The 26,420-nt window shown below is 50.1% G+C and overlaps 2 protein-coding genes across 20 annotated transcripts; one reads left to right on the top strand and one right to left on the bottom strand.

Annotated features, from left to right (window-relative positions):
- Positions 1–61: 61 nt before the first annotated feature.
- On the top strand, positions 62–1,685 carry Pfn3 (profilin 3). Its single transcript, XM_020162812.2, has one exon. The coding sequence runs from the start codon at positions 1,272–1,274 to the stop codon at positions 1,683–1,685; it is 414 nt and encodes a 137-aa protein (XP_020018401.1). The 5' UTR covers positions 62–1,271.
- On the bottom strand, positions 1,383–18,010 carry Slc34a1 (solute carrier family 34 member 1). 19 transcript variants are annotated; one of them, XM_074058750.1, is made up of 14 exons: positions 17,942–18,010; positions 16,770–16,899; positions 16,498–16,647; positions 16,283–16,411; positions 16,066–16,209; positions 15,058–15,169; positions 14,739–14,934; positions 14,557–14,652; positions 8,566–8,635; positions 8,142–8,309; positions 5,932–6,048; positions 5,723–5,847; positions 4,267–4,817; positions 1,383–1,505 (listed from the first exon to the last, which is right to left on the bottom strand). In XM_074058750.1, the coding sequence occupies exons 2-13, from the start codon at positions 16,876–16,878 to the stop codon at positions 4,314–4,316; spliced, it is 1,920 nt and encodes a 639-aa protein (XP_073914851.1). In that variant the 5' UTR covers positions 16,879–16,899; positions 17,942–18,010; the 3' UTR covers positions 1,383–1,505; positions 4,267–4,313. The 19 variants fall into 19 exon arrangements, 14 of the variants coding, with proteins under 14 accessions (XP_073914851.1, XP_073914859.1, XP_073914860.1 ...); XM_074058749.1 differs by lacking the exon at positions 1,383–1,505 and adding an exon at positions 1,774–1,940; XM_074058751.1 differs by lacking the exon at positions 1,383–1,505 and having other exon boundaries at positions 3,732–4,817; positions 5,932–6,109.
- Positions 18,011–26,420: the final 8,410 nt, after the last annotated feature.

Below are 26,420 nucleotides of genomic sequence, written 5' to 3'. Positions count from 1 at the left end.
TGAAGCCAGCTTGGGCAAATAGTTCATGAGATCCTATCTCAAAAATACCCATCACAAAAAGGGCTGGCAGAGTGGCTCAAGATGAAGGCCCTGAGTTCAAGTCCCATCCCACAAAAAAAAAGCTCTTCAGGGGGCTGATGGGAAGTGCAAAGAGGGAAAACTTGTGGCACAGCTGCTCCACTGTCCTCACAAAACAGGGTCTGTGAGACCTTAATCTAAGAGAGTTACATTCTTCCCTGGCAAAAGCTTACTCAGCCTTACTATGCACCAAGCCCTGGCCAAGGTGAGCACAGATTTTCCTCATGGGAATGCATCATTTTGAGTTTACAGAGTGGCCATTCTCAGCCTTGGCTGGGGTCACCTGGGGGGCTTCTTGAGCCTATCTAGGGGTCAAGATCCACCTGAGATCAATTAAACTAGCATCTGGGGATGGGGTGTGAGTTGTGGTATGTTTAAAATTCCCCAAGTGATTCCACATGGAGCTCAGATTGAGAGCCATGATTAGAAATAGTTCACATTAAAATGGTGGTGTAGACCTTAAGCCTGGCGACTGACCCTCCCCACACACCCAAACTCGCATTAGTGTAGTGCTTCTCTGAGCCCCTTGACCACCAGCAGCATAGACAAGGAGCTTGTTAGACACGCAGATTCTTAGGCTGCATTCCACACTACTGAAGCAGAAACTCTGGGTGGACCCAGCAATCCAACAGCCTTCCAGGCATTCTGATGCTAAGGCTTAAGAACCACCATCTGGTGGCTGAATGGTTCCCTTTCAGGCTCAGGTCCAGCTGTCCAGACATAGCTTTCCTTTATTTTTGACGGTGCTGGAGTTTAAACTCAAGGCCTAGTGTTTTCTAGGCAGGCGCTCTACCACTTGAGCCACTTTGAGCCCTCCTTTTTGTTCTTAAATCCATCTTTTTATTTTTGGCAGTACTAATATTTGAACTTAGGGCTTTGAGCTTGTTAGGCTGGAGCTCTACCACGCCTCCCGCCCCTTAAACTCATCTTTCAATGGGCTATTTAAATTGGGTTTTCAGGGGTCATTTGGAGTCCTCCTCCATTCCTTCCTACAAGCTAACTTTAGAACTTCCCCACGGTTAAAACGCGAACGCCCCCACATTCTCCCACCTTAGGTAGCCCCTCTGTGACGTCTCCATGTGTCCTGTCACAGTCCCGCCCCCGCATACGTCACAGCCCCGCAGGTGTTCCTAGCTCGCAGCGCAGCAGGACACTCTTCCAAGCGCAAGGAGGAGGGGTGCACTCTGAAAGGGATGGGTGACTGGAAAGGCTACATCTGTGCGGTGCTGCGGGACCAACGTATCGATGACGTGGCCATCGTAGGCCACTCGGAAAATCGCTGCGTGTGGGCATCGCGGCCCGGGGGCCTGCTGGCGGCCATCTCCCCGCAGGAAGTAGGTGTGCTCACGGGCCCCGACCGGCATACCTTCCTGCAGACGGGCCTGAGCTTGGCGGGCCGCCGCTGCTGTGTCATCCGCGACCACCTGCTAGCAGAGGGAGACGGCGTGCTGGACGCACGCACCAAGGGCCTAGACGGACGTGCGATCTGCGTGGGCCACACGCCACGCGCTCTCCTAGTGCTCATGGGCAGACGCGGCGTGCACGGAGGCACCCTCAACAAAACTGTGCACGACCTGATCCATGGGTTGCGCATGCAGAGCGCGTAGTGTAGCGGGACAGCCAGGCCACCCACAGAGGCTAAACCGGAATAAACTGAATTGGGCGTCATGGGTTCATATTTCGATTGCGCATTGAGAGTTGCAAATAAGGAAGCCGGATTTTGGGAGGATTTTTGCTGAAGAGTCCTTTGGGGCTGGGATTGTAAATCTAGAGGCTGCCCCAGCTCCTAGCCCCACTTCCACTTTCCATCAGGGAATATCTTGCAGAGGCCTCCACCTTTCCAAGGTCCTGGGACTCCACAGCTGAAAAAGAATTCAAGGGTGAAGGCCTTCTCAAACCCTCTACCTCAGGGCTTAGCATTCTTTCTTACAGAAAATTTCGTACATCTAAGAGGATCAACAGTGAAAGGAATCAGAATCCCCTTCTCATCCTAGGAACACCTCTCCCCAGGCGCACACTGAGGACCTGTGAGGCTAGGATTTCAGGGTAGAGGTCAGTGTGCAGTCTTCCTTTAGTATCTTTGGAGATTGGTTCCAGGACCTCTATGGACACCAAAGTCTCCAGACACTCAAGTCCTTTGTATAAAATTATGGAGTATTTGCACGGAACCTAGCTATATTTTCTGCTGTGCTTATAATACAGTGTGAAGGCAGTATAAATAGTTGCTATGTTGTATTGTTTAAGGAATAATGACCAAAAAAGTCTGTACATCATTTCAGATGCAATTAAAAAAAAATCCTGCAGGGCACTAGTGGCTCAAACCTGTAATCCTAGCTACTCATGAGGTTAGAGATCAGAAGGATCTCAGTTTGAGGCCAGCTGGGACAAATAGTTTGAGACACCCTGTCTCAAAAATACCTAACACAAAACAGGGCTGGATGGAGTGGCTCAAGTTGTAGAGCACTGTCTTAGCAAGCATAAGGTCCTGAATTCAATCCCCAGTACCATCAAAAAAAAATCCTACCTGGCACCAGTGTGTCACACCTGTAATCCTAGCTACTTAGGAGGCAGAGATCAGGAGGACCACAGTTCCAAGCCAGTCAAGGCAAATAGTTCATGAGACTCTATCTCCAAAGTAACACCAAAAAGGGCTGGCAGAATGGCTCCCAAGTGGTAGAGTGCCTGCCTAGCAAGTGTGTGGCTCTGAGTTCAAACCCCAGTACTACCGAAAAAAAAAAAAAAAAACTTATCCATAGTTGTAGAATCAGCAGATGCACAAACAGCTATATTTCTGCCCCTCTATTTGGTGGAACACTAACGAGGATTGTGAGTGGGTGACAGAATGGGAATGGTTGTTCAGAGTGCAGTTCTGGGGCTTCCAGTTACCTGCATCTCCCCCTACATGCCTTCAAGGAGAGCTCACTGAAGGCACTTGTCCAAGAGCATCATAACTGAGTCTGAGGTCTGAGCCTACAGCCTTTTTTCCCTTTAGGGCCTAAAGGCTCCTGGACTATAACAAAGAACTTCCATTCCCTTCCCCTTGTCCCAAGCCTCAGCTCCAGGGTACCTTGTGGAAGAGGAGGAGCTGCAAACCTTGAGGAGGTTTAAATGAGGCCTAACTTACTTGCCCAAAGATAGAGGACAAAAATGAGAGGGAGGGGGCTGGAGGTGTGGCTCAAGTGGTAGAGCACCTGCCTAGCAAGCACGAGGCTCTGAGTTCAAATCCCAGTACTGCAAAAACAAAGGTGAGAGGGAGGGTTTGGTCTCCATCTTCTATGTGCTGGGGCCCCAGGAAAGGCCAGTCTTGCCAATCCCCAACATCACTCACTCTGGAGCACTGAATTTAGCCCAGCCAAGGGGGGAGAGGATGTGACTGAGGAAGGTGGGTTCAGAGGACAGGGGAGACCAGAGGAGACCCTGCCTGGTAGGGGTCAGAGCATGGAGGTGCACAGTCCCACTTACACTTGCCTTTGGGGTGGCCCCAGGCCCTAGGAGGGGCTTTTGGGGCAATGGATTGGGACCATGAAGGCAGGAGGACCAGCAGAGTGTTGGAGCTGCTATTGTAGTGAGTGTTAGAGTGGAGGTAGTGCTGCTGAACTCCAAGCCTTGGTCTTGCTTTCCCCACCACAGATGAGAGCAAAAAGACTTCCAAATACATACTGAGAGTTTAATTCCTTTTGTCTATCAGGTAGGACTGGGAAGGGGTTGTAGTGTTGCTGCAGAAGGCCTGAGTGAGGATGAGGAGAAAGGCACCATGAAGGAAGGAAGGTGGCAAGGAGGGGGTGGAATTCAGTCAGTGACTCAAGACACCCACATCTGAGCACAAGCAAACAGCTACCCAGTCCTATTCAGAGCCACCCTTACTCCTGGCAATCATAGTCTTCTGTACACAAGGACACAAGTGTATGCCTCATAACACGTACAGAGGACCCAAAATCATACACAAATACTGTGCAGCCTGCACACAGTCTCCCACATCTGTGTCTGCACATACATGCGGGCTGTACACAGTAGACTTTCATGTCTGTACACAACACACAGACTCACCCATATCGTATGCATGCATGCACTCTGCCTCTCACAAAAACCAGATGTCTATGGGCCTGCATAAGGATAGGCACCCAAGGGTGGCACAGGAGCACATACCCAGGGTAGCATGCACCTACTCACACACACACACACACATACCTCTGCACAGGCCCTTTCCTGCTCCAGGTGGTCATCTGGCCCACAGGCTAGAGGCGGGTGGCACTGTGGTGAGCAGGCAGGGCACAGCGAGGGGAGGGTGTGGCAGGAGGCAGCTCCTCCAGGAAGACCCTGGCAGGCAGTTGGGGTGAGCGGGGCTCAGGCCTGGCATAGCACAAGGTGGCACGAGTGATGAGGTGGTCCAAGGGCTGCAGGGAGTGCATCCAGTGAGGCAGAAAATCCCATGTCTGCAGCCACTTGGGTAGGCGTCCAGGACTTCGACTCTGAAGGACATTGACCAGCACCACAAAGACCAGCAGAGCCCCGAAGGGCGCACCCACACCTATCATGGCCTGCCAGCCTGCCATGGAAATACCAAACACTAGCGAAGGCAATAGCAGGAAGCACATCAGAAGGTAGAGGACAGCAAACCAGCGGTACTTGGCGGTGAGTTTTCCCAGCGCTTTGGCCATGCAGATGGGCAGGCGCGTGCAGGGCAGTGGGTACCACAGCAGGATGCCCGAGATGTTGAAGAAGAAGTGACAGAGGGCAATCTGTATGGGAGGAGCCGGAGGGGCTGAGGTGGGCAGGGGTTCCCATGTCAGCCCAGCAGAAATAGATCATAGAGGGCCCGACCTCATCAGGACAGCAGGATAGTCCTCACTTTGGGCTGACATGCCTCCAACTCACACTTGGGTGGCTGAGCTAGCTATTAAAATATTGAGGTACTTCTGAACTAATGGTACTTCTGGTAAATAACCACTTCCTGAACGCGCCACATTCCTCCTACTGACTCCTCTGTCAGGAATTCCCCAGCAAACACTGCCAAATTCTAGCAGCTAAAAGATTAATAGTAGCTTTCTGCTCACTTGCTCTGGGCTCTAAATTGGTCAGTATCTCATCAGTGACTCCTTTGCTTCTAGAACAAACCTCCCTCTGCCATCTGTCTCTCATCCCTAACTCTACTCATCCTCGATCACCCAGACTGGGTTAGGCCCCTTTTACAGCACTTCTTCATACTCCAAATCTGACTTGCTGTTTTTATTGGTGTAATTAATAAGCAGTGTCTCCCTATTAGAAGTTAAGGTCTTGCCAGGACTGGTGGCTCATGCTTGTAATCCTAGCTACTCAGGATGCAGAGATCAGAAGGATGGAGGTTCAAAACCAGCCCAGGAAAATAATTCATGAGACTCTATTTCTAAAATACCCAACACAAAAGGGTTGGCGGAGTCATTCAAGCAATAAGAACACCTGCCTAGCAAGCATGGGGCCCTAGGTTCAAACCCCAGTACCGCCAAAGAAGTTGAAGTCTTGAGAGTAAAATCAAGTCTACTTTGCTCAAAGTGGTTTCCACAGAGCATACATAGGTAGCCTTAGTAGGCAGTATTTGACATGTGTCATACCCTCATATGGCCCTGACCCCAACTCCAGCCCCATCCTGCTTCAGGCACCAACGTACCTGGAAGGAGCTGGACAGCTTCTCCCTGGGGCTGGCCAGGGCTGCCAGGATGGCAGTGGTGGTTGTGCCGATGTTGGAGCCCAGTGTGAGTGGGTAAGCTCGCTCGATGCTGATCACACCCAGGCCTGGTGGGCAGGGAAGAGGATGCAAGTCCTCTCCAGCTCCCTTCCTCATCCCCTCCCCCACCACTGCCCAGCATGGCCACTCACCGATGAGTGGGGTCATGGCCGAGGTGAACACAGAACTGCTCTGGACAATGAAGGTCATGCCGGCACCCACCACCATGGCAAAGTAGCCTGTGACCCAGGTGAAGGGAGCAGGGAAGTCTGCAAGGAACCCCAGTGCCAGCAGGCTGGGTCAGTAGGAGGGTGTTGGAAGAGCAGGCACCTTCCTTGGAAAGGATACTTTTTACTCCTAGGACCTAGCCACGCCCCTGCGGCTTCCCCTTTCCTTGCTTTGACCTTGGATTAAGAACCGTTCTTGCTTGCACCATCTTGCTACCATGCCTTTGCCCTGGCTGTCCTCTCTGCCCAGAATATCCTACTCGGTATTTAAATACAGTCATACCTTAGTATCCACGTGAGACTGGGTCAAGGATGCCCACGGATACCAAAATCTGGGCACTCAAGTTCCTTCTATAAAATGGTGTAGAGCCAGGCACTGGTAGCTCACGCCTGTAATCCTAGCTACTCAGGAGGCAGAGATCAGGAGGATTGCAGTTCGAAGCCAGCCCTGGGCAAATAGTTTGAGAGACCCTATCTCAAAAAATTGCTTCACAAAAAAGGGCTGGTGGAGTGGCTCAAATGGTAAGAGCGACTGCCTAGGAAGTGTGAGACCCTGAGTTCAAACCCCAGTGCTGCCAAAAAAACAATAAATAAGTAAATAAAAATAAATGGTGAAGTATTTGCACAGAACCAGCACATTCTCCCATATGCTTGAAATCATCTCTGGATTACTTATAACACCTAACACAATATGTGTAAAAATAGCTGTTATACTGTACTGTTTAAAGAATAACAACAAGAAAAAAGTCTGCATATGTTCAAGGTCGATGTGGGTTTTTCCTCCACATATTTTTGATCCATGGTTGGTTGACTTTAGAGACTTGAATCCCACAGATAGAGAGGCTCAACTCAGATTTCACCTCCCTGAACCCTCATCCCCATCCCTGCTCTCTTTTCTCCTCCTGCTCTGAGCTCTTGCAGCACCATGGATGCCCCTAGGGCTGCATTTGAGAGCACAGGCTCTGAGCAGAGTCTAGAGGCCCTGCGATCTGGCTCCATCTGTGTCACCTCAGACTCTGCCACTCTCCCTTTGCTTAGTCTGCTCCCACCATGCTGCTGGCTACCCTCCTGTAACACAACCTGCCATGCTGCTTCCTGCCGCTGAGCCTTTGCACTTGCTGTTCCCTCCACCTGGAATGGTCTTAGTCTACATCTTTTTAAATTAAAATTTTTTTTCAGTGCTTGGGATGGAACCAGGGTCTCAGACATGCTAGGCAAATGTTTTACCACTGAGCTACACAGCTAGCCTTCATCTGCTTCTTTTTTTTAAGGTTTGTCTGTCTGTTTGTTTATTGAGACAGGGTCTTGCTACAGGCCAGGCTGGCCTCAAACTCACAATCCTCTTGCCTCAGCCTCCTGTGTGCTGGGACTACAGGTGTACATTGCCATCCTGGCCCCTTCATCCACATCTTGACTCTTCACTTAAATCTTATTATTACTAATTTTTTTTTTTTCAGATTCTGGGGTTTGAACTCACAGCCTTGTGCTTGCTAAGTAGGCGCTCTTACTGCTTGAGTCATGCTGCCAGCCCTTGACTCATCGTTTAGGTCTCTGTTCGTGTCTCCTCAGGCCACTGACCACCCATCAAAACGTATTCCACATTCCATAGTCTATTGTGTTGCCAGTTTTCTGTCTCTTGGCAATCACCTTGCTCTTCCTTCAAATCCAGCCCCCTTACTAATTTTCTTTTTCATTGGGAGTCTCTCCCAATGACCTGTGACTCCCCTGAGATCAGGATCCATCTCTAAATACCCCAAGAGGGTAGCAAAGATGGGAGCCAGGTGCGGGGTTGGGGGGGAGGGGTGAGCTCTTAGCAGCCTGACACCCAGCAGAGATTTATTGTCTACTTGTCAATTAAAGTAAACAATGGCTTCTTGAGAATGTCCCCTATCCCCCCTGCACTCCCCTACCCCCCCCCCGCTAGAATGGAACCACAGCCAAGGCAGCCCCAGTTCCTCAGCTCTCAGCACCTCAGGAGCCTCCAAAATTACCTTATCTGACCCCTTCTTTGTTCACATGGGTAAACTGAGGCTCACAAATTATAAGGGTTTACTCAGACCTAGGCAGTGTCTGAAGGACCCACCCTGGGGCCCTGGCCAATCCTGTAGCCTTCCTATCCACCATTCACAGCTCACCGGTGTTGATGACCTTCTGGATGACCTTGGCCACCTGGCCCTTGAGCAGGGAGTTGAGCATCTTGACAAGGAGGATGAGGCAGGTGCACAGGAGTACCAGGGAGCTAGCCAGCAGGATGAGTCCCACTGCCAGATCAGGGAGCCTGGTGTCCACAAAGAGGTGGTTACCTGCAGGGGTGGCATCAGGCTGCTGAGAGCTCACCCTGTACCTGTACCTGTACTTCCACTCTTTGCCAACCCTTGGATTGTGAGCTTAAGGCCACACCTCAGGCTCTTCTAGCCTCTGCACCATCGCCCAACCCAAGCCCAGAAATTGGCCAGACTGCAGCTGTGCTTCCTGGGTTGGACACAGCAGTGGCCGGGCAGGGGATGGTCCTGTTTCTGCCTTTGTCATGTGGGACCCCTCCTGTATGTAGGTACTTACATTTCTCCATAGTGGCATTTCTAAGGGTCAGGCTGGAGTTGGCCTCTGCCCTGGACATGGAGGTGGAAGCCTAGATTAACAGACATTTGATTTAGAGAATCTAGGAAAATGCAATCTGGGGTTGGGACTAAGATGGGTTAAGGAGAGATAGGGGAGTTGGGTCTCCTGGCTCTGCGACCATGGACTGGTCACTTGTCCTCTCTGGGTCCATCTCTTCTCTGAAAGCCTATGGATGAAATACTTGCCATATAGAATGTGACCATGCTCACACCTGTAATTCTAGCTACTAAAGAGGCAGAACTCAGAAGGATCACTATTCCAGGACAACTCTGGGCAAATAGTTTGAAAATATCCAATACAAAACAGGACTGGTGGAGTGGCTCAAGTGGCAGAGTGTCTGCCTAACAAGTGTGAGGTGCTGAGTTCATGACCCAGTGCCATGTGGCCATGGTAAGCTCTCTGCATATTTCACCCCAGCACTTCACTAACCTGATTGTCACTGGGCCCAGCAGGGGCTTCCTGATTACCAAATCTAGTGGCTTCTTCTCTTTGTCTCCTTCACATTAGTGGCATGATCCTCTTTTCCTGAAAACTCTCCCTTCCCCACATGTTGTCACCAACCCTTTTCTTGATGCTCCTCCCTCTTCTCCAGTGGCCTGGCCCCCATCCTCTCCACTAAGTCATGGCTAACCATGTGCCGGTCTCCTCCAGCTCAATCCCTGACGGGATCTGGTGGGAAGGGTCCAGTTGGTGGGACAAAGGGTCCAATCCCCAAATCACCCTCCTCCCACCTACTATAAGTGTAGCAGGAGGGAGACCCTAGATTCAGAGTGCCACAGGCCTAGGCAGGTGACCTAAACGAGGAGCCCAGGTTGTATGGGGAGTTGATAGGGAGTGTAGCAGCTATTTAGCTGTAGGCCATTGTCACAACCCAGGGGTATATCCCAGCAACTCTAATTGCCCAATTCTATAAGAGAAACCACAATTCTTGAGTTTTAAATAAAATCTCCCAGTTTCTAGAAACGTTGGAACCACTTTGAACCATACTTTGGGATTCTAGGCAGTAGAAGTAATTCTAGGCCAGCAGAAGCAGCCCCATCTAGACTGTAGACAGCTGATCTGGAGCCTCATTGGATTAAGGACTTATTATTTTATAATGCAACCCAGGGATCCTTACTTCCCCCAGAGCCCAGCAACCACCCAGGAGTGACAGGAGAAAGTAGGGTTGGCTTGGTTGGGGAGAAGTCCACCTCCCAAAGTGGGTACTAAGCCTCAGAAAAGAGCAATGATTCCCCAGGGCCACACATCACCAAGGGTCACCAGTCCCCCAGGCAAAATGCAAGCACTAGGACTTCTTGTTCACCCCATTCTTCCTGTCCTGGGAGCTGATATGGGCCCATTCCCCTGGCTCTACCTGGGGACCCTCCAACCTCCCTAGCATGGAGGGCAGGGGCTTGGATGGGGTGTCAGCATGTCGATGTTAACAACTTCTTTAGTTTTTGTTCCACACTGTGTGCCATTTAAAAATACATGATGGGGGCCAGGCGCCGGTGGCTCACACCTGTAATCCTAGCTACTCAGGAAGCAGAGATCAGAGGATAGAAGTTTGAAGCCAGCTCAAGCCAATTGTTCATGAGATCCTATTTTGAAAAATACTCAATACAAAATAAGGCTGGAAGAGTGGCTTGAGTGGTAGAGTCTTGCCTAGCAAGCATGAGGCTCTGAGCTCAAACCTCAGAACCACACAAAAATAAATAAATAAACAAACAGATAAATAAATAAAAACAAAGTATATGATGGGGTGGAGGGTATATCTCAGAGGGAGAGCATCTACCTAACAGGCATTCCATTCCCAGTACTCAAAAAAGTTAAAAAAAGAATTCCTAGTTTTGTGGAGATAAGAACTGTTCATGGCATCTGGTTTTTCATGAGGTTCATTTCAGTGGAATGTACTCCCCCAAGTGGGCCAGTTAGCTCATTTTGATGGTCTTGGGGTGCCATCAAAACTGGGGGCCTGAATTGCAGGCCATGAAACCAGGAGAAAATCATCTCTGATGGGCTAGATTAGAAGATGAAGTTGAGAGAGTGATGGTAACTGCTGTGCAGGTAAGGGAGAGAGAGAGCTAGGGATTTGCTCTCAGACAAATCTGAACTCAAATCCTGCTTCTCACACCCATTACTTTGGGTCAATCAGTCATGACAGTTCTTTGAGCCTGTTTTCTTTGAAGCAGGATAATAAAAGAATGTTGGAAAGATTAAAGGAGAAAATATATGTAAAGCCCTCACTTCTGGGCCTAGCTCATGACAAGCCTTTACTAAATGGTGACTCCAAATAAGGAATAGATGATTTTATTCCCTGGGCCTATCCAGGATCACATGGTGTGTGATTGACTTCCTAGGGCAGGACCAGTGGCTCCTGCAGACATGCCAAGGATACCAGCCCTGTTGGGAAGGAGCTTAGACCTTCCTTGGGGTCTGGAGCCCTAGGAAGCAGATGCCTCCCTGAAATGAGTAGGGACCTGGCCAACCTGTGCTCCACTGGCCTTCCCTGAACTGGGCCCAGGGGTCTCCTGGGAGAGGGTCTTGCGGACACTGGGAAGCCAGAGGAGGATGAGGAATTTGCTGATTTTGTGCCTTGGGGTTGGCAGACTTGGGAAGAGCAAGGCCAAAGGCTAAGACCTCTGTATTTTGTTTTGTTTTGTTTTGAGATTGAACCCAGGGCCTCATACATGCTAAGCACATGCTGTACATGCTAAGCTACATCTCCTGATCCTGGAACCTCAACCTTCCTAGCTGGGGTTCTATGGCCCTGGCTGAGGGAGTTAGGGAGAATCAGGGACCCTAAAGTGCAAGAAGGAAATATACAGGTAGAAGGAGGTGAAGAGAGGGGTCCACTGCGAAGCCAGGCTGGGGGAAGAGCCAAGGTAGCAAGCACACCTGAGGCTTTCTTGCAGGACAGAAAAAGGAGACGCCAGCTTAGCTAATAGGGCTGATAGGAATGTGAGGCATATTCCCATCCTGGCGTGGGAGTGGAGTGTGGGTAGGAGTGTTGAGGGGAGAACAGAATGAATAAGCCTCCTCCTGCCCCCAGCTGAATCATTTCCAGCTGTGTGATACAGAATCACACACTTAACCTCTCTGGGCCTTAGTTGCTTCCTTCACGACTTGAAGCATAATTCTTTCCGTCTGCCTTTCTCCAGGGGCTAGCTGGGAGCATCCTGGAAGAGGGAGTAAGGGAGTTAAGTGCCTACAGGGACACCCCAAATTAGGGAGAGGCTTCTGGGAACTGAAGGAGGTGATTAAGCTCACAAAGGACTGTCAGGCTTCAAGAGTCCTTCCCCAGAGGGACAAACACCGGGTGTGGGCCTATGTAATCCTTTCCCTCTGGAGGAAGGGGAGCTCTGGGGCCTTTGTTCTTCTGGAAGCTGGAGGAGCTCTGTGCTCTTAGCGCCATCTGCTGGCGAAGAGTAGAACTTCACCTCGAAGTACACCGCCCATCTCGGGGAAGAAGACTCAGGGTGGCTGTGATCACCCAGAAGCATTCAAGCACAATGGGCAGAATGGGAAGTGGGCACGTTTGGTGGGGCACCAGATTGGTATCTGGGAGAGGCAGAGAGTTGAAGAGTCAGGATTCCAGCAGGATGTGCACACTGCTTCAGTTACATGAACTAAGGCAAGCCTATTGCGCCTCTCAGAAGCTGTTTCCTCATCTGTAAAGTGCCGTGCGATGATCCCTGTTCCCCAGGTTGTAAATCCTCACAACATGCTTGTTTAAACCAGGCAGTTGTGGTTGGCAATCCACAATGTGACCCCACAAAAAGGTAATTCCTAGATCGGTGCCAGGCCCTCGGATCACCCAGAAATGTTCGAAAAAATCAAGACCACCTCTGATTCTTCTTTCCCCATCTGGGAAGCCTCAGGCTCTCATCCTCTCCTCGGTGACATAGGTTTCCTGGAGACTGGTTTGGGCAAGGTCAGGATCTACATGGTGAAAACTGGAGGCCGTGAGAAGAGGTTGGAAAAACCTTGATGCAGTCTTTGGTACAAGAGCCACCAATGCACATCACAAAGCACACACATTATTACCTGTGTCACATTCTGGAAGGGAATAGCCCCAGAGGAGCTGAGAGCAGGGGGCTCAGATCCAACACCCCAGTTGCTCTTCAAGCCAAAAAAAGCCATCCTTAGTAAGGAAAAGGTTTTCCGATGGAGTGGGGCATGAACCAGTGCTTCAGCACTAGAGAGAAACCCGAGGCAGCCCAGACGAGTGAACTTGGGCAGTACTTCAGTTTTGGCTTGTGTAAATGGGGCCCTTGTGTCCACAGCGCTTGCTGGCATTGCTCGGGACTTGGTTAGGTGAGCCAGTACAGGCTGCAAGTCCATACCTGCTCAAAGCTGCAGCAGGAGGACAGCAGGCATCTCAGAGGGAGTGAGGTACAGAACTCTCTTCCATAGCTTGTGTTTTGTGAAGATCAAAGCATGCAATTTCTGTCTCTTCCAGATTTTGCTCTCAAGTAGGGAGACTGGTGAGTCAGGATGCCCAGAGAGCAGGTGGCTGACGTGTCAGAGAGGTCACATATCTAGCCTCAAAGCTGTCCACGTGGGCTTTTTGTTGTCAAACTGCCTTGAACTCTCAGAAGGGCCGAGCTGGAGATGTGTGCCTCTTCAGATGCAAAGGAACACTGGGGGGTGAGTTCATTGCATGTTTTCTGTTCATAAAAAGCCAGTAACATCAAGCAGCAGTGGAGAGACTTGTGCCTACACTGTGGGCTTGGGATTTCCTCATAGCTTGTTCTAAATGAAGTTACTTCTTATATGTAAGCAAATTTGACAGCTTATGGGTTTTTTGTTTTTTTGGTGGCACTGGGGTTTGAACTCAGGGCCCCAGGCTTATAGTACTCTACCACTTGAGCCATGCCCCCAGTCCTTTTTTTTTTTTTTTTTTTTTTTGCTTTAGTTATTTTTCAGGTAAGGTCTCATGTTTTTGCCCTGGCTAGCCTTTGACTGCCATCCTCCTACCTATGCTACCCCATAGCTGGAATTACAGGTGTGAGCCACCAGGCCCAGCCTTAAATTATGCTTTTAATGAAGCATTTTCCTTTTCATGGCTGAGTATGGAAGTGTGGTAATTGCCTGCTGGTTCTCAGTTACCTAAGACTTATGCCTTGTATCACAGGCACAATGGCCTGTCCATGAGTGTCCAACCAGTTGGAACAGTTCTTCATTCTAGGCAGTAGAAGCAGCAGTAACAGTGCAGAAGGACAAGGGACTCCAAGAGAAGGAATCCCAATCCCAGCACAGTGGCTGCTATGCCTCCATGCAGCCACCCAGCTGTCTGGCTCCTGAGCAGATTCAATCTCCTCTTAAATTTCCTGCATATTCTTATAGCACTCTCCTGCACTCCTCCTCACATTTCCTGCACTCCATGCTGCACTTGGACTCTGGAAAACTTGGGCAAGTTTCTTAGCCTCTTTGAACCTGTGTCTCTCCCTGTAAACCAGAGGATTGAGCCACATCGATGGTTCTTAAACTTGAACTTGGGGCAGACCTAGAGGACTTCTTAGAGCATGGGCTGCTGGGCCATAGGAGGTCCTGCTTCAGAAGGTCTAGGGAAGAATGTCTATTTAATACACATTTGATTTGCATCTGATTTACTTCTATTTTTTGCATCTGTAATAGGTCCCCAAGTGGTATTGATGTGTTGATCAGAAAACCACTCTTTGAAAACCACTGGGCTAGAATAAGTACATGCCAAATGATTGCTAATTGATTGGTGATGTCTACCTACAGCTGTGCTCTGTATGTATGTGTGTCTAAGAGGGATAGTAATATCCACCACCAGCAAAATTTCATAGGAAAAGAGATACACATTTGCTCTTCCTGGCTAGATGAGATGATCTCAAGGTCAGGCTAGAGCACATGAAGGATGAAAACGGCCGGCAGTTGTCTAAAAAGGGAGTCTTCTTACCTGGGGCCCAGCCTGGCACTCACCTCCATGGGGTCTGTGTGGCACCAGATCCGGATCAGACTGTGGTTCCTCAGAGATTCATCCCCTGTGGCAATGCTGGTGATCACAGACTTGTCCAGCTACAGGCAAGATGAGGGCAGGAAGAGTAAGGGTAAGTGCCCTTACTACCCCCACCCCCACCCCAAGCCAGGTGCCCTGCCCCCACCTGGATAATGAGCTTCGTGAAGGGCTCCGTGATGATCTTGAGAAGATCAGGAGCATCGCGGCCACCACGGATGTTGAAGGAGGCAACCACGAGTCCAGTAATGTGGTGCAGGTAGCCGGTGGCAGCCTCCAGGGGCAGCAGAACCAGAACGGACAGCCAGTTAAAGCAGTCGTGCACTGTGGCCCCTGCGAAAGCCCTGGGCAGGGAGGCCACATTGCAGGGTGGCCCAGGGCCAGGGTGTGCTCACACTGGGGATTCCTGGTATATGGAGCTGCCTTCCCCCCAGCAAACAAGCCCCCACCCTCCTACCCCAGCTCACCGCCGGAAGTCAGTCCTGTCCCCTGCCTGCATCAGGGCCACAATGGTGTTGGTGACAGAGGTTCCGATGTTGGAGCCCATGATGATGGGTATGGCAGAGCTCACTTCCAGCACTGGTGGAAGAGATCTCCTAACTAAATGGATGGTGGCCTCCTGACTTTGCCCCCATTAACGGCTCCTATGTGTCCCAAGACTCACATCCCAGCCCCAGCTGGCCTTTCTTTCATATTGTAGACTCAGCTACAGGTCCACGTGAGCAGGCACTCGTGTGACTAGATGTACACGCCCTGCACGGGTGAATGTGTGCATGGGTATGAGTGCACTATGAAAATACATTTGTGTCCTCGTGTGTGCACACATACACACAGTGTCATGGCTTGTTTTAGGTGTCAAGCTGGCTAGCCTGAGTACCCAGTTATTTGATCCAGCACTAATCTGGGTGTTTCTGTAAAGGTTTTTCATAGATGTGATTTTCAGCTACAATTGGCTGACTTTAATTAAGGGAGATTATTCTTGACAATCTAGGTAGGCCTTGTGCAATGGGATGGACCTTACGAGCAAAACCAAGGTTTCCTTGAGAAAGAAGAAATTCCACCTGTGAACAGCAGCATTGGCTTCTGCTTAAGAGTTCAAGCCTGCACCTGCCTGTGGATTTCAGACTTGACCAGCTGGTGCTACAGCCGTGTGAGCCAGTGCTTTACAATAAATCACATACATGTATGTCCTACAGTTTAATTTTTCTGTTTTCTCTGGCTGATGCAGTGAGTGACTTGATGGGCTTTCCTGGGGGCTATGCTTCCCACTTGTCACCTTCCACAGCAACTAGGGCTCCCCGTCCTGGCTTAGACTATTGACCCTGCTTTAGAGGACAGAGTAGGAGATGCTAGAGCCCTGATCTTTGCCCTCAGCCCCTGGTCCCAACTCCTGCCCCCATCCCTAGTCCCCTGTCCCATAATGCCCAGCTCCCTGGGGCCAAGGCTCTCTCCCTGGCCCTGCTTGGCCAACTCACAGCCGGAGGACACCATGCTGACAATGATGGACGTGGAGGTGCTAGAGCTCTGCACCAACACGGTCACCAGGATCCCCACCACCAGTCCTGCCACCGGGTTGGACAGGATGGCGTTGTCCTTAAAGATGTCACCAGCCACCTTTCCTGGGGAGTACAAGCCAGTGTTGTCAGGGGTCCTTCTGAAACCCTCCCCAGCCTCCTCTACCCAAGGCCCTACCTCCAGCCAGTTGGAAGGCTGAGCTGAGAACATCCAGGGAACAGACAAAGAGGTAGAGGAAGGCCAGCATCAGTGGTACTCTGAGGAGTGTTGTGCCAACCTGGCGCAGCTTCTGGGCCAACCCAGGCGCTGGAGGTGGGTCAGGCATGAGCACAGTGGGCAGGGGCCCAGAGCAGCAACTAACCATGTCCCTGCTATCCCCTGGCCTGTCCCACCTGGTTTTTGCTCCTCTTCCATGGCCAGCTTGACAGGGAATGGGTCATGGCACTCCAGGACCTCTCCATAGGGACAGTTGTGCTCTGTGAGAGCCACTGGGCTCAGGCTAGAGAAGGTATAGGCAGATGTCCCTGGGATCCTGTGCAGGACTGTGGAGGGAGGCTGGTTAGGAGTTCCTAGAGGCCTCAGGGGTCCAGGGAGAGGAAAGGCAGAGGCCTCACTCCAGAAGGAGGTGACCGTGAACAAAGCAAGTTGTGGGAGCAGTACTCACCCTGTGGGCTGGGCACGTAAGCAAAGGCTGCCCCATGCATCACATGTCTCCCACGAACTGGGAGTGGGGAGACAGCTGGGCTTCCCAGTCTCTCTCCATAGGGTATCATTCTGGGTACCCACAGTGAGGCCTGTGTGTCAGGGGATTGTGGTAATGTTGAATGACAATTTCTGTGCCCTGGACACCCACAGCCACACACATGCACCTACACAAACATCCATTGTGTGTGGGATTCCATCCTCCACCCCAATACACCCAGAGATGCACACTCAGGTGCTCATCACAGGTTTGGGCATTCATTCCCTGGTTCATGCATTTATTCAGCAAGGTTTTTGTTGTTGTTCTTGTTTGTTTGTTGCCCTCAGAAAGCTCAAAGTCTACTGAGGAGACAGATGTAAATGAAATAGTCTCTCAATGGATGGAGAATGGCAATAGGTGTTATGACAGATATAGGTATAGCTATAGTGACCCATGGCAAAGAAGGAAGAGACAATCAAGCTGAGATGAACAGTTAGGAGGAGGTAACTGGGGAGTGACAGAGAAGGGCACCTGTGCAAAGGCCCTGTGATAGGAGCCCAACTGCACAGAAACTGGGACTAGCCGTGCATGCAGTTGGAGGGAGCCAGAGAATAAGTGGCGTTAGCAGAGGCTGCAGGTGTGGGCCAGGGCTAGACTATGCAAGAGCTCTGTCCATCCTGAGAGCAGAGAAGAGCTAAGAACACATCCTTGCTCATGGACTCAGCTGAGCACACACTTAAGGGAGGGTCCCCTGGCTTGGATCTAAGGTGATGAGTTCCCTAACAATTAGCCCTCACTCCTCACTCACCCTCTGGAGGGGCAACAAACACTGACAGTCTTCTCCATGAATGAGGCTCATACCAAGAGTGACCTTGCTTAGGCACCCCCTGCATGCACCAGGAGTTCTGTTGACTACTGGGACGGGACACCCCAGCCTGCCTCAGCATCTCTCCCCTGTTGTCCCAAGGGTCTTTGGCTTGTGGGGGAGTATGCAGAGCTGAATTCCAAGGACTCCTGTTCTTGCTGAGTGAACCAGGCTGGGCAGGGACTGAGCAGAAAGGTGGAGCACAGATAGGAGAGAGACAGGCTGGGATGTTGGGCTGTTTCCTATTTAGAGTTGGGTTCTGGTTGGAACATGGGAGCCCTGGACTCACCTTGAGGTTTCAGCTCCAGCTCAGCAACTCAGGGAAACCTAAGGAGGAGCTGAGACCCTTCTCTTTATACCTTCAGGTCAAGGGCAAAGTCCCTAGAACCCTACTGCTCTCCCCTGAGATTCCTTACAGTTAATTGCTAATCGTCAGCTCTGCAGGGTGAGTCTGTGGCTAGGCTCCCATCCCCCATACAGACAGGCTCCCATTCCCCATATAGACAGCCTGAACCTGACCCTGCCAGGACACAGATGAATCATCCTCCCCCTGGCACAGATCCTGATGCTCTCAGGTGTCTTGTTCCCAGGGTCTCCAAAGAGATTCTGTGACACCTGCCTCTACTCCTCATTCCTAGCCCACCAGGAGCCCCAGAGAGTGAACCAAACACCCTGTGGCTTTACCATGCATCTGAGTGTCTATGGATCTGTCTGTGGTCTGTCTGTGCATCTTGGGGGGGGTGATTTGAGAGGAGAGGGAGTGTGGGATGAAGACAGTACCAGGAGATAGACTCAGAGAGGCTTAGTGTGTTGAATTGTGGAGGGTCTCCAGTACCAAGGATCCAGAATATGACACTGAGAAAAGTTGGAAACAATGGCCATCCTGGGAAGAGCTTGGTCTGCATTTTATTTTGGTCTGAATTTTAAAATGGCCCCTTCAGGGTGGGGTTGGGATATGCCAAAAGGGAGGGAAGTGGCAACACCAGCTAGGAGGCTGGTAAGATGGTTCAGGGGAAAGATGACGAGGCTGAGCTAAGGTGGGAACGGAAGGGGTAGAGAGGAGAAGACCCCAGGGATACTTGGTCAGTAGAACTGATGGTGGAGAAGGAGAGAGAGAAGGAGGGAGGGAAGAAGACGAAACACACTAGTTGGGGCAGGAGATGATGACAGCATGAAGTCTATGCAGAATTCCAAAACACAGAGAGGAGTCTTAGGGAGGTTTGGAGAAGCTGGCTTCCCTGCCATGGGACTGTGGATCCTGAGTGGGGGCCCAAATTTACAGAGTAGTGAGAAGATAGTTTTTGGTAGGATTAAAGATATGATCAGGCCGGAGCACAGCTCGATTGGCAGAATGCTTGCCTAGCATGCACAAAGCCTGGAGTTCAATCCCTAGTATTATGAAAAAATTTTTAAAAATTAAAAATCAAGATATAATCTAGCAACAGTGGGTTCAATTCTAGATCTAGCTTAGAGAACTTTTTGAGTAACTTTCTTAACATTAATAGTTCATCCTCCTTCAAGTCCATCCATCTGATATGTCCATCTACCCATCATCTATCCATCCATCCACCCATCCAACCATCCATTCAACCATCCATCCAGCCATCCATCTATCCATGCAGCCAACCATCCATCCATCCATCCATCCATTTTGCCAGTTGGTCAGTCATGTGTCTGCCTATCCATTCTTCCATTCTTTTTCTTTTCTTTAACAGTACTGGAGCTTGAACTCAGGGCCTTGGGCTTGCTAGGTCTTGCCCCTGCCTATCCACTCCTAAGCACATCAGCTGAGTCCCTACTCTGGGCCAAGACAGGCAAAGTCTAGCCACTCTTCTGGTATACACAAAGGTCCAAGCAATCCTTAAGTCACTGCGATTTTCACGTAAGTCACTTCACTTATAAAAAGGCAATTAAAGATCTGGGCACTGGTGGCTTACACCTGTAATCCTACCTACTCAGGAGGCAGAGATCAGGAGGACTGCAGTTCCAAGCCAGCCCAGTCAAAGACTTTGTGAGACCCTATCTTGAAAATATCCATCACAAAAAAGAGCTGGTGGAGTGGCTCAAGGTGAAGGTTCTGAGTTTAAGTTCCAGTACCACACACACACAAAAAAAGGCAATTAATGAGCTAAATGACCTGACTCAGTGCCTAGAATGGTCCCCTCAGTCTGTTGTTCCCTTCCTGCTTTTGTTCTTTTCACTGAGCCTTTGGGATGCTCAAGTGCTCCAGCCACAGAGATGGCCCCAGCTTCTCTAGATGAGCCCTATTTCAGGTTAACAGCTCTTTGTACCCTACAGCTGTCCTTTGATTGCTCAGAGTCATTCTCTGAGCTGCAGTCAGTCCCACTTAATACCTTCAAGGGTGACCTAGCTCCAGGCCTTTTCCATCAAGGAAGATAGGCATTTCTGCACAGTTGCCCCTTTAATTTAACAGTGATTAACTGATCAATACTTAATTCACAGTCTAGGCATAGCAGTGGTCTGCTGATGTTCTGTAGAAGTGGCTAGGAGCAGACAACAAGCCTAGCCTGAGTTTGGGTCCCAGCTTTGCCACAAGATGACAGCTTAGGCCACAGAATGAGCAAGGGAGAGGGGAGGAGGAGGTGGAGGGGCTGCAGAGACTGAATTATTATTATTTGATAGTGCTGGGGATTGAATCCATAGCCTCACACAATGCTAGGAAAGTGCTCCACCACTGTGCTGCACCCCAGCCTGCTGTGCTAGGATTGACCAAGCCATGGTTTATGACTGTCTGCCAGAAACCTGTTTCACCCTGAAAAGTGTCCTGGTTTGGGCAAGAAGCTGTCTAGTCAGTCAATTTTATGTAATTCTGGAGAATGGAAGTAGAGTTGACTATCTCAGAGGGTCTGCTAGAAAGGCTCCAACGCACAGCCCAGTAAAATAGGAAACAAAAATAATCCCACCTCTCAGGAACACCACCATAACATTTTGGAACTTTTCATTCTTTTTTTTTTCCTGAGTCTTTAACTCAGCACGGGCTTTTTTTTTTCTTTTTGGCTGTGCTGAAGATTGAACCCAGGCCTCGCCCATGCTAAGCAAATGCTCTACCTCTGAGCTGCACAGCTCCAGACCCTATTTTATTTTCCTTTTTTTTTTTTTTTGAGATGGTGTCTTGCCATGTTATGTAGGCTGCCCCAAACTCCGGGGCTCCAGCAGTCCTCTTGCCTCAGCCTTCTGAATACCTGGGTCTACAGGTGTATACCACTACACAAGACCAGGTGTTGTGTTTAAATAATGGATGCATTACATTCCATCATGGACCCTAATATACTTAGTGAGGCTTCAATGTCTCAGAACCTCTTCGGCCTGGAGGGAGTGGGTTAGGTAGGGTTGGGGTTCATGCATAGCCAGGGGGTGTTGCTGAGGCAGGGGAATATGCTTGTAATTGAGTTCTTGGGTCAGAAAATCTCCATCCTGGGATTCAGAGGCCCTGTTAAAGTCACCTTAGGGATGGACTCAGAGGCTTTCTGGACCTGAGACCCCACACATAAGCACCTTAATCTCCCATAGCAGGCACAGAGACCCTGGTGTACGTGACCTGTTCCTTTCCCCTCCCTGCTTGGGTCAGTCACATCCAAGTGCTCCTGATGAACTCGGGGTGCTCCTCCTTTTAATAAGGTTATGATTTTTTGGCATTTCTGGTTCATGAGCTTGGGGGTGAGTGTGGGAGGCAGTTAGTTATTGATGAAAAACATCTTAAGAGACATAATTCCAAAATGCTGTGGACTTACACATCCACCACTTTCAAAACCTTTCTGTCTCATCTCTATCCCCCTGCTCATCTAATACCCAACCAACTTGCTCCCTCTCTGATTGCTGATAGGGTCTGTGTGTCCCCTAAATGGTGACTCCTGCCTGGCCTGCACACCAAAGCTCTGGCCATGGCGTCCCCCAGACCTTCTCTGGGCCCAGCACCCAGCTGATTAGGGGTGTCTCACACTGAGAAAAGGCACCAGGAGGAGGAGCCATTTGGGGGGAAGATGCTCAGTTTTGCACGAAGCACCCAGACTCTCAGTCTGAGCCAGACTCTGAGCAGGTCATGATTGACTCTTGTTTCTCCTCTTCGTCCTCACCTCCAAGCCTCCCTCTGATTCTCTCAATTTTACCTCTCCAGGGACTCCCTGATCCTGTCCAACATCTCTGTGGCCCCATCCCTGGGCTGAGCCACCCTCACCTCTCTGGAGGACTGCAAAGGTCTCCTAAGTGCTCTGCCTGGCTGCCCCCAACCCGTTCTCCAAAGAAAGCAATCAGAAATCTTTCAAAATCCAGGTTTATCATGCTACCTTCCCCCAACCCCATTCCTGCCTTAAAAACCTGCTTCTGCTAACTGCTTTGCACATAGACCAGCATCCTGTCACAGCTCGGGGAGGACCAGGGTGACTTGGCTTCCAGCCCACCTGCTGACCTCAGGCTGCTGCTGGGAATTCATACCTAGGGTGAGTAAGTAGTGAGGAGAGCAGGGACCCAGGGCTCAGCCCAGGGAGGCACCTACATTTAAGGCAGGGCAGAGGCAGAGAAACCAGCAAAGAGCAAGAGGAGTGCCCAGGATCAGGAGGAAGAGCAGAAAGACATATGACGAGGATGTCGGGTTGACACACTGGTTCACTGGGTCGAATGCGGCTGAGACATCGAGTAATCTGAGAACAGAGCAGACTTAGCAGCCGCGGCCTTAGTGACCCAAGAATGAGAGACGTGTTGGGAGAGAAGCCAGTTGTCACTGGTTGGGAAGAAACAGGTGGTGAGGAAGTGTCGACAGTATGGTCTGTGTGAACGTGAGAGGCTGACATACATTGAATTTCGTCACGCCAACCAGAATGATTTCTCCAGGAGCAGCATGACGGCTGAATGGGGGTGGGGAGTGGGGGAGAACAGTCCCAAGAACAAGTGTGCGGTCCAGAAATGGAGCCGGCTGGGGAAGTTGGCACAAACTAAGATTTTGCAATTCTTGATTAAGATCCGTTTGCTCTTAAATATACACAGTTTGTTCCATGTGAGTTTTTCTGCAGAACATAAAATTTGAGGACAATCGAGGGAAGAAAAACCAACATTTGAGACTATTGTGGTCAGGTGCCAGTGCTCATGCCTGTAATCCTAGCTACTCAGGAGGCAGGGATCAGGAAGATCACAATTAGCCAGCCTGAGCACATAGTTCTCAAGACCCTATCTCAAAAATAACCAATACAAAAAGGGGCTGGAGGCGTGGCTTAAGTGGTAGAGCACCTGCCCAGCAAGCATGAAGCTCTGAGTTCAAACTCCAGTACCGCCAAAGACTATTTTGTCCATGATCTGTTTTTGTTTTGCTTTTTTTTTTTTGAGATAGGATCTTGCTATATGGCCCAAGTTGGCCTTGAATTCACAATCCTCACAGTTTCCTGAATGCTGGGATTACAGGCATACACTACCATGCCTGGCTCGAATTGGATTTTTTTTTTAAGTGCAGGGGAACTGGCTAATGACCTGTGCAATTCCCCATCAGGGTCAACCATCAGTGTAGTTGAGAGCTTCTGCCTCTTCTCACAAACACGGTATTAATTCAGTAAACCTCTGAGCCCACTATGTGTCATCCATTGGGTGATGGCAGTGAACCATTCCAGCATTCAGACCTCCAAGACCACACACACAAGCAGTCATGAGCATGGCTCACACCACAGTGCATTCCTTCCATATCTGTAGCAAAAGCAGCGGTTCTTACCAGTGGGCTAGCTGATATAGTAAGGGGGCCACTGCCACCTCCTTCTGGGGACAGAGTAATCCCTTCCCTGGCTTTATTCTTCCTTGGAAAGCCTGGATTTCAATATGACCTGCCAGCCCCAGCCCAGAGCTGGCAGGGCCCTGAGGCATTGTCTCATCCAAGTCCCATTTTCCAGATGGGTAGCTCAAGTTTCCTCCTGTAGGTCCACGCAGGGGTGGCTGACCTGAGGATGCCCCATCCCTGTTTGGGGGTTAAGCACCCTGGGTAATTATTAATCCTGCAAGTCCACTTGCTGGTCACTCATTTATGGACAAGACCAAAGTCTGTGGCCAAAAGAGCTGAAACTGCTTTGGGCTTTTCTCAGAAATCATCTCACCCTGCAGCGTCCTACTTCGTGTGCCCAATGTCCTTCGTGTTGGCTTCAGGGTCCAGAGAGTGAGGCTGTGGCATGCTACCGGAGGGCAATCCCAGGCTCTAGCATCTAGGTTCCAGACCCGACACTCTGGGATCTAGAGTTTGAATTCAAGTCCTGAGTTCTGTATTCTGGAACCCACACACTAATTCTACTTCCAGCTGGAGCTCCAGGCCCTGACTTCTGAATTCTTGGGTCGTAGCTCTGGGTTCTGGGTTCTGGCTCTGAGTTCTCATCTACTGGCTATAGTTTCAGGATTGGTGTCAAGCTTTGGGATTCTGGGTTCTGGATTCCAAGGTCCAGTTCTAGGCTTTGAGTTCCAATCTCCACTTCTAAATTCAGACTTCTGGTCTTAGACTGGGTTCTGGGTTCCTTCAGGCTGTCAGTGATGGGGAAGGAACATGGTGGCTTGCTGGCTAGTGGGGTTATCCCCACTACCCACTTATTCTGGTGGCTTCATTCTAACAACCAGCACCTTTGCTGGCCTGAAGGTAGACACTGGTTCTATAGCAGTTCTCCCTTCACCTTCTTTCTCTATATCTGAATAGATCTATATCTATATCTGAATATAGGTGCTACAATGACCACAGAACACTTCTTACCCTGACCCTACAGTTTTCACAGGCCAATTCTACATGCTCATGCTTCCAACTCTTCCTGGCCCCTTCAGGAACAGGCAAGGTGATTCACTCCTATAATCCCAGCTACTCGGGAGAGGGGGATCAAGAGGATCAAGGATCAAGGCCAGCCCAGGCAAAAAGTTAGCAAGACCTCCCCCCGCCCGCCCGGCCGCCTTCAACAAATAAGTCAGGTATGGTGGCCCATGCCTGGGATTCCAGCAACCTGGGAGGCATAGGTAGGAGGATCTAATCAGAGGTTGGCCAGACAAAACGTAAGACCCTATCCAAATAACGAAAGCATAAAAGGGCCAGGAGCATGACTCAAGTGGTAGAGCGCCTGCCTAGCAAGCACAAGGTCCAGTGTTCAAACCCCAATACCACCAAAGAAACAAAAAATAAAGATGTGAATGACACAGCTTCTGCTCCTGGAGTTGTGTAGCTCGTAGCCCTGTGCCCATCCTGGACTGCATCTGAGCCGATGGAACCAACCATGTGTGTTCCTCCCTATCAGACCCTTTGTTTCCCTGAGAAAATGAATCCTAGCTTCTACAACCCTCAGAAGTCAGAGTCACCTGACTACCAGGCCAGATCCCCTGGAGGTTGCACCTTGTGCTCACTTGGTGTGATAGGGGTGGCTGCCCCAGGGAGCACTGGCCCTCTGCACTTTGAGCAGGGGCTCGAGAGGAACAACCAGAGCCTCCAACCTGCCCCCACCCTGGCCCAAAACAGGTCACTGTGTGCCCTGTGCCCATCTCATGCCATACCCTCCCCCAACCCCTAAGACTGTTGTAGGGGGAGTGGCAAGAGACAGGTAGCAAGATTGTCTCTGAGAGGCTAAGAGCCACATGGGCTTGGTTCCCCTGTGTGTCCTCAAGGAAGCCACACCTGTTCCTTTGGCCTGAGTCTTCTTTAAAATGGTATGTTAGGTGAGGCGCTGGTGGTTCACACCTGTAATCCTAGCTTTTCAGATCAGGAGGATCCCAGTTCAAAGCCAGCCCTGGGCAAATAGTTTGTGAGACCCTGTCTTGAAAAAACCCATCACAAAGAAAGGACTGGTGGAGTGGCTAAAGTGTTATGAGGCCCTGCCCAGTGAGTGTGATGACCTGAGATCAAACTCCATGCCACCAAAAAAATAACATAAAATAAAATAGGATGTTGGGAGGATGCATACTGGTCGCTGACCCAGTCTGGGGGGAAGAGGCTGCAGAGTCTAGGATTCTATGAGGCCTGTCTTCCCTGGCTGCTGATGGCCTAGGACCTTGAGGGATCCTGGGGGCACAGCAGCTCAGAGGAGGAAATGGGGTCTTCCCGACACCAGGAAGGGCTTTTGTTAGGAAGGGAAAAACAGAGGGAATTATGGTAGAGGAACATACCCACTAACCAAATGGGCCAAGGGTAGTGATGGTCTCAAGTCCCCAGAGGAAGAATTGAAGGCTAAGAGTGTAGTTCAAGTGGTAGAACACCTGCCTAGCAAGAGTGAGGCCCTGAGTTCAAACCCCAGTACCACCAAAAATAGAAAGAATTGTATTTTATCAAGGATAGTTGGCCAGCAGTGATAAAGAAGGACCCCTGGGGAGTTCTTTATATTATTAAAATTATGTAAAGATACATTTTTTTTTGGGTGGTACTGGGGTTTGAACTCAGGGCCTACACCTTGAACCACTCTACCAGCCCTTTTTTGTGTTGGGTTTTTTTGAGATAGGGCCTCTCAAGTTATTTGCCCAGGCTGGCTTCGAACTGATCTCAGCTTAAAGTTACATCTTAAAAACAAGAAATTGGGGGCTGGCATTGTGGATCAAGTGGTAGAATGCCTACCTAGCAAGCATAAAGCCCTAAGTTCAAACCCTAGTACGACCACAAAAAAAAAAAAAAATTCAAATCAAGGCTAAAACCTCCTTTACCACTCTCCCCAATCTGGTCCCCTGTGAGTGTCCTTATCAGTTTGGTGTATCTACTTCTAAAACATTTCCTTTCTGTACACTTTAAGTGCCCGTGTGTTTACGTCCCTACAGGGGTATCACTG

Source organism: Castor canadensis, chromosome 16, assembly GCF_047511655.1.
Source record: "Castor canadensis chromosome 16, mCasCan1.hap1v2, whole genome shotgun sequence".
NCBI classification, from domain to species: domain Eukaryota; kingdom Metazoa; phylum Chordata; class Mammalia; order Rodentia; family Castoridae; genus Castor; species Castor canadensis.
This window is presented reverse-complemented; position numbering and strand designations above follow the sequence as displayed.